Source organism: Arachis duranensis, chromosome 5, assembly GCF_000817695.3.
Source record: "Arachis duranensis cultivar V14167 chromosome 5, aradu.V14167.gnm2.J7QH, whole genome shotgun sequence".
In the NCBI taxonomy this organism is placed as follows: domain Eukaryota; kingdom Viridiplantae; phylum Streptophyta; class Magnoliopsida; order Fabales; family Fabaceae; genus Arachis; species Arachis duranensis.
Window position 1 is genome coordinate 16,607,697 of NC_029776.3, and position 7,951 is coordinate 16,615,647.

The 7,951-nt window shown below is 42.1% G+C and overlaps 1 protein-coding gene across 1 annotated transcript; it reads right to left on the reverse strand.

Annotated features, from left to right (window-relative positions):
* Positions 1–3,832: 3,832 nt before the first annotated feature.
* Positions 3,833–7,521, reverse strand: LOC107488332 (uncharacterized). Its single transcript, XM_016109061.1, has 2 exons — positions 4,255–7,521; positions 3,833–3,973 (listed from the first exon to the last, which is right to left on the reverse strand). Exons 1-2 carry the CDS (start codon positions 7,519–7,521, stop codon positions 3,833–3,835), a joined length of 3,408 nt encoding a protein of 1,135 aa, XP_015964547.1.
* Positions 7,522–7,951: the final 430 nt, after the last annotated feature.

Here is a 7,951-nt window from a genome sequence, read left to right on the forward strand (position 1 = left end):
AGCTCATAAAGGCCGAGCAATAATGACAGATGGCGAGTTATGGTGATGGCCAGTAACGGTTATGGGGCCGAGTTATAGCTCGTAATAATGGTGACCATATCAAAGCCCCCAAGCTTAGCCTGAGGAAAGTTTTTTAATGAAGCAGGTTGAGCTTTTTGAGATGAGTTATAACTCGGTAAAGTAGGTTATTGAGTGAGCCCCCAGATCAACGTACTTCATTAAATTAACTTCCCACTTGTGCCACGTGGGGCTTTGTGCATCCCTTTCGTGCAGGAAAGAGAAAGAGTGGGGGGCTCATTAATGTTTTGATGGTTTCCAATGGTCTTTTGCCGTTTGATGTGATTGATACAAAGGTGATATTTGGAGCATTTTTTGTCTGTGAGTAATTGTTTTTGTCGATTGGTATTTTGTGCATTTTTGGTTTTCTGCTTCTTGTGTGAAGAATGAGCAAAAGATGTATGGTTATGTCTGTGTTCTTTTAGTTCCTTTCTACCCCTTTTTTCTTTCTATTTCCTTGCTGCATGTTTGTTTGCTGTTTGTAATGGGGTTTGAGAGGGAGAAGAAAGGTGAGATAGACTGGTCTTATGACTGAGTTGGGGATGATGTGAAGTCGCGGGTGTCATTATTCTGTGATGAATCTGCGGTGAAGGAGGTTGATGCGAGTAAGCTGGTGAGGCGGAATTCTAGGGTTGGTGTTGAGTTGCTGTCCTGTAGTGTTGATGATAGGGTTTATCACCGGGGTAGTGGGTTTGAATTCTTCTATATGTATAGCTGCGTTCTCGAGGAGTTGAGAGTTAGATTACCTTTTACTGATTTCGAATGTCAGGTCCTGAGGCAGTTAAACTGCGCTCCGTCGCAGCTTCATCCAAATGGGTGGGCTTTCCTTCGTTCTTTTGAGATTTTGATGGAGTTTCTGGAAGTTGCGCCGTCTGTTGATCTTTTTTTTCGTTGTTTCAAGCCAAAGGGGTGTGGAAAGGTGGTTGGATAAACTTCAATAGCACCCCGGGTTTTGGTATTTTCAAATTGTACAAATCGTCTTTCAAAGGTTTTAAAGAGATGTATTTAAAGGTTAGGGCTGTGGAAAAAGACTTTCCCTTTTTTGTTGATGAAAATCTGGGTGAGAAGTTTCCGTTGTATTGGTGCTCGGAACCCCAAAACATTCTCGGTTCTGAGGTTATCTCTCCGAGGAATGTTTGTGTGATTGAATTTCTTGTTGAAAATATCGGTCGTGGGGACTTGATTTCAATGTATGAGCTTCTGAAGTGGGAGGAGGATAAAGATGCTGTGGTAGCTTATTTGGGTGAGTTATAGGGTTGTTTGCTAAGGTGTTTATTGCTTCTTGCCATATCTTTGATGTTGTTTTGTTTTTTGCAGGCGGTAAGTACCCTGGTGTTTCAGCTGCGTCTTTGAGGACGCGCTTCAAAAATAAAAATCTGGAGAAGGAGGTATCGTCGTCGAACGTGGAGAAAGTTGCTGTGGCTGGCGAGGTTACGCAGCCTCGTCAAGGTCGGAGGTAAGTGATTGTGAAAAAGAGGAAGAAGTCCGACGTTGTTGATATATCGGATGAGTCTGAAGAAAAGGAGGTAGGGGTTCCTTTGGAAGAGATACAGGCTTTTATGGGTAACCAAAAAAGGCTTCATGAAGTTTCTGAACAAAGTGAGGCATTTTCGGTGTGGGGGAAGGAGTATCCCTATATGGCCGTGGTGGACGAGTATTGCCAATCGTCAGCTGATGTTAGCCTGGCAGAGGAAGTTGGAGATATGGCTATTGGGCAATATATGCAGGTAAGAACCAATTATCTTTTTTTTTTTTGGAAATGTGATGACTTTTTGTTTCATTCTTCTGGTAGGTTGTTGGTCTGCGCCTCGCAAGTCTTGGGCGTAGCCAAGAGTTGAAGAACAAGAAGGTTGCTGTAGAAAAAGGCGAGGTTTCTGTTTTGAAGGAGGAGTTGGTTAAGAGTAAAGGTATTGCTGCTGAGCTTCAGGTGCGGTTGACTGAGACCGAGAAGTTGTTGAAGGAGACTAAGGAAAGTTATTCTAAGGATGTGGAAGATTTGAAGAAGAAGGAAAGTGACTTGGTGAACCTACAATCTCGTCTAGCTGAGGTTACTGCTCAATTTAAGGATATGCAGAAAAAGAAGGCTGATGAGATATTGGATTCGTTTATTGAAGGTTTTGAAAGGGCAAGGTTGCAGATTAAGTTTTTGGTTCCAGATGCCGATCTTTCTGGGATGGATCCTGGAAAGATTGTTCGAGATGGTCAGCTGATCGAAGATGATGGTGATGTGGAAGAAGAAGCCGATAATGTTTAGTTTGTATTTGTTGGAAACATTTGAATTTGTTTTGCGTATGGAATAGTTAAATTTTTTGTATGTTTTGAACTTTGTTGAATTGGCTTGTTTGAATTTTGGATAGTAACGCTTTTTGTTAAAGCGGTTTGTTATTCGTCGAAAAGTTTTCCGAGTTTATTGGTATTGTTGTTGATGATTTTGCCTGACAATGGCAGGTTTGTAGCTCAGACATACTTTCGGGTTTGTCTGAGCTGTATTGATAGAGTTATATTTTGATAGTTGTCGTATAGTTGTTTGATGAACAGAATAATATATATCTCTTGTATACTCGTAATTATTTTGAACCTTTTGAATACAAAGTTGCAGGTAGGCTAGCCTCGTTAAAACCTCTCCAAGCAAAACCCTTTGGGATAAAATCTTGGTAGTAGGAAAAAGAGTACTAGCCTGTCCCTGTATTTTAACTGAAAAATTTCTTTAAGGAAGATATGTTCCATGTACTAGGTATGAGTTTACCATCTAGTGATTCTAGCTTGTATGCTCCTTGGCCCAGGACTTCTGTTACTCGGTATGGGCCGTCCCAATTGGCTGCTACCTTTCCGTGTGTTGGTGGTTTCCGAGCAGTTTCGGTTTTGCGGAGGACTAAATCTCCTCTCACGAATGATCTGCTTCTGACTGACTTGTTGTAATGGCGAGCAATTGCGTGCTGTGCCGCGCGTTGCTTCAAGGCGGCTATATGTCTAACTTCTTCGATTGTATCTAGCTCGGATCTCCGAGCTTCGTCTTGACTGTTGATTTGGGTTCTGATTGATTTCTGGGAGATCTCCACGGGGATCATGGCTTCCGATCCATATTCCAGTCTGAATGGCATTTCTTTCGTTGATGTTTGTGGAGTGGTGTTGTATCCCCAAAGGACTTCAGGTATGAGTTCGGCCCATAGTCCTTTGGTGGCATCGAGCTTTTTCTTTAGTGCGTGTAGGATGACCTTATTTGCAGCCTCGGCTAGTCCGTTTGTTTGAGGATGCTCAACAGAGGAGAAGTGTTGCTTTATTTTGAAATTCTGCAAAAAAGTTTGAAATTTCTGATCGGCGAACTGGCGGCCGTTGTCAGTTGTGATATGTTGAGGTATGCCGAAACGGCAAATAATATTTTTCCAAACGAATGAAATCATTTGCTGTGACGTTATTTTTGCTAAAGGTTGGGCTTCCACCCATTTGGAGAAATAATCAATGGCGACAATAAGAAATTTTACCTGGCCCGGTGCCATAGGGAAAAGCCCAAGTATATCTAAACCCCATTGGTTGAATGGCCCGAGTATATCTAAACCCCATTGGTTGAATGGCCAACTGATGTCCGAATGATGTAATTCCTCGGCGGGTATGTGTATTAGTGGTGCGTGCCTTTGGCAATTGTTGCATGATCTGATTTTTTGTTGGCTGTCCTGTTTCAAAGTCGGCCAGAAGAAGCCGGCCCAGAGGATCTTTGATGCTAAGCTCCGAGCTCCTGTATGTGTGCCACAGATTCCTTCATGTACCTCTGCCAAAGCTATGTCGGCTTCGGACTTGTTGAGACATTTGAGTAGAGGCCGAGTATAACCTCGTCGGTATAGTGTTCCATTGATGATTGTGAAGGAAGATGCTTGGCGTCGGAACTTTTTATCATTCTCGACCCCTTCTGGTGTGTTACCTGTTTATTTGTAAATATTGTATAAAGTCATTCCGCCAATCTGTTACCTGTGAAATACTTAACACGTTTGTCAGAGTAACAATGGGTGATGTTATTGTGAATTGGTGCAGTGTAGATAGCTCGGACTGTGTACTGCCGAGCTTAGATAAGATATCCGCTCTTTGATTTTGTTCTCGTGGTATATGTTCTATTTCAAAGTTGACAAATTTTTTTGTTAACTGTTTTACTGATAGTGAGTATTTATAGAGTAGGGGATCTTTTACCTGGAAAAGGTCGTTTACCTGTTGTACGACTAACAAGGAATCACAGTATACCTTGATTGTTGAGATTTCAAGATCTAAACATAGTCGGAGTCCGGTGAGTAGTGCCTCATACTCTGATTGGTTGTTGCTTGCTTTGAAAGCGAAGTGTATTGAGTGTTCCAATATGAATCCGTCGTCGGCCTCCAGACGAATTCCGGCGCCACATCCTCCGTTATTTGAAGAGCCGTCCACATATAAGATCCACTGTTTTGCATGGTCCTCTTCAGATGGAAGTGTGAGTTCGGCAATGAAATCTGCCAGAAATTGTGACTTGATCGGTCCTCGGGGTTGGTATCTGATGTCGAATTCGGATAGTTCGACTGCCCATTTTATTAGTCGACCTGCGATTTCCGGTTTGTGTAATACTTGTCTTAGTGGGTGATCGGTTCTGACGTGGATTATATGGCTCTGAAAGTAAGGTTGCAGACGTCGGGCCGAGAATATCAGTGCTAGTGCGAGCTTTTCAATCCGCGGATAATTGAGTTCGGCATGGTGGAGGGTTTTGCTGACAAAGTATACTGGATGCTGAACTTTGTTTTTCTTTGTGACAAGGGCCGAGCTTATCGCCCAATCAGTAACTGACAGATATAAAAATAAATGTTCCCCTTGCAGGGGTCTTTGTAATATCGGCGGTTGTGAGAGTGTTGTTTTTAATTTTGAAAATGCCTTCTCACAATCGTCGTTCCATTCAAATTTATTTTTCTTTTTAATTGTTTGGAAAAAAGGAATGGAAGTTGAGGCAAGGCAAGGAACAAATCTGGAGAGTGCAGCGAGTCTTCCTGTGAGGCGCTGAACTTCTTTTACGGTTTTAGGGCTGGCCATGTCCAGCACTGCTCGGCATTTGTCTGGATTTTCCTCTATCCCCCTGCATGTTAGCAAAAAACCCAAAAACTTACCCCCCTGAACTGCGAATGCACATTTCTCGGGATTGAGGCGCATGTTGTACTGGCGGATCTGGTCGAATATTTCTGTAAGGTCGTTGATGTGGTTGTGGCCGACTTTTGTTTTGGTGACCATATCGTCGACATAAACTTTGATATTCCGGCCGATTTGTTTGGCGAATACCTTATCCATGAGGCGTTGGTAAGTTGCACCTGCATTCTTTAATCCAAATGGCATAACCTTATAACAATAGTTACCAAAATCGGTGATAAAAGCTGTTTTGTTTTGATCAGAGGGGTGCATCATTATCTGATTATACCCGGAGTATGCATCCATAAAACTTAGGGTGGCGTAGCCTGAGGGATTGTCTACTAAAGAGTCTATGGATGGCAGAGGATAAGAATCCTTGGGGCATGCTTTGTTTAAATCAGTGAAATCGACGCACATGCGCCACTTACCGTTTTGTTTTCTTACCATTACCACATTTGCTAACCAGGTGGTGAATCTGATTTCTTTGATAAACTCGACGTTGATGAGCTTTTGTGTCTCTTCCAGTGATGCTCTCCTTTTTTCGTCGCCGAGTCTGCGTTTCTTCTGTTGTACTGGTCGGATTGCCGGGTTTATTGCTAGTTTATGACTGATGATCTGTGGGTCGATTCCTGGCATGTCTGATGGTGTCCATGCGAAAAGGTCGGCGTGTTCTTGTAGGAAGATTGTTATAGCTTGCAACTCGGATGCATTGAGTGAGGTACCTACATATGTGAATTTATTAGAGTCATTGTTGAAATACACTTTTTGTAGGTCGTCGGAGGGTTTTGGCCGATCGGGAAAGTCAGCTCTTGGGTCGAGTTCTGCTAGCGTGTCCTCTTTTTGGTTTAGGCCGACGTTGTTGACTTGTTGCGTTGAACGATTTTGGAATTTCATGCTGATGTTGTAACATTGTCTTGCCTCTTTGTGGTCGCCATGGATGGTAACAACCTGGTGGTCCTGCAATGGAAACTTTACATAGAGATGAACTGTGAATACAATAGCGCCGAACTTATTCAGAAAAGGTCGGCCGAGAATAAGGTTATATGGACTGAAACAGTCGACTACTAAATATTGAATGTCATTAGTTTTTGAAAGAGATTGCTCACCCAGTGTGGTTTGTAACCACACTGAACCGAGGACTGGAACGCGTTCTCCCGAGAAACCGACCAAGTCTCCTCCTGTGGGCTGTAGCATGTTGTCGCTGAGCTTCATCTTTTGAAACGTGGAGTAAAATAGGACGTCAGCACTGCTTCCGGGATCTAAGAGTACTTTTTTCACTAATAGATCTCCTAGCTGAAGGGTGATTACCACAGGGTCGTCCAAATTTTGTATGTTGGAGTTGAAGTCGGCGTGTGTGAAAGTGACTTCTGGTTGTGGATTAGAGATCGTTGCATCTTGTTTTGTTCCGTCTACCGAGCATATTGCTCTGAATGATCTTTTTCTTGCCGAGTTTGAGTATCCTCCACTTGCGTATCCTCCTGAAATACAATTGATTATACCTCGGGGTCTTTCATATTGGCTTGAAGATGCCTTTTCTTTTCCTCGGTGTTGTTCTGAGAGGTCATGTGTTGTGGAACTTGGGCCGCGCTTTTGGATGTGACCACCAATGTATTTGTCAAGGTGCCCTTGTCTGGCTAATCGTTCTAAAAGATCTTTGGCGACCACGCAATCATCGGTATTGTGGCCGTGTTTCTGGTGGAAAGTGCAGTACCTTGATTTGTCCACGTTCTTTGCATCTTGGTACGTTCCGGCTTTTCTCGGCGGCTTGATTAGTTTGGAGTTCAAGATTTCCTTGATTATGTCTTCCCTCTTGGTGTTAAACTGCGTATAAGAATCGAATCGAGGTGTTAGTTTAAAACTTTTCTTAAGGGATGAGCTCTTATCTTCTTCACGGAAATGTGACTTGTCAGACTTCCGAGCTTGTCTGAGCTCCTCGATGTCAATTTGTCCTTTTGCTTTCTCGCGAAATTCTGCTAGAGTCTTCGGCTTTGCTACTGCGATCATCTCCTGGAACTTCCCGGGTCGGAGGCCGCTTTTAATTGCGTGCAGATGGACCTCGGGATGGAGATCTGGTATGCTGATTGCGACCTTGGTAAAGCGAGTCATATAGTCCTTTAAGCTTTCGCTTGGCCCTTGTTTGATAGTGTTTAGGTAATCGGAGTCGTGCAAATATATTGCGGATCTGGCGAAATGTTCTTCAAATAACTTCGCCAACTGATGGAAGCACGAAATGGAACCTGCAGGCAAAGCACACAACCAATCAAGTGCAGGACCGTCTAAATAATTCGGAAAACAACGACATAAGACTGTATCTGATGCACCATTGACGATCATTATTGATCGGAATGAGGAACAAAAGAAGGATTTTTTGTATTAAAAAGTCAATTTAGATTGTAAAAATTTTAATTGTAAATTTTTTCCAATACATTATACAGTATTAATATATAACAACTACTCATACATTACAATGTAGTATATTCATGCTATACATTTATTATGAGCTTTGACTTTTACGGTACATCAATTAATGAACCTTTAAAAACTTTTTTTGATCAATGGTTGTAATGATGACACATAAGAAAGGATAACTTACCCACAAAATTAGCATGGATTTGGAAGAAATCACCAAAGCTTAATTAGGATAATGATGATCAGATATATCATGATGTAGGCTAGTCAAATGATTATCTTTCTTAGCTTTTTATTCTTTTTTAAGGATACTTAATTAACAGAAATATTTAGTAACAAAAAAATTAATCAAAAA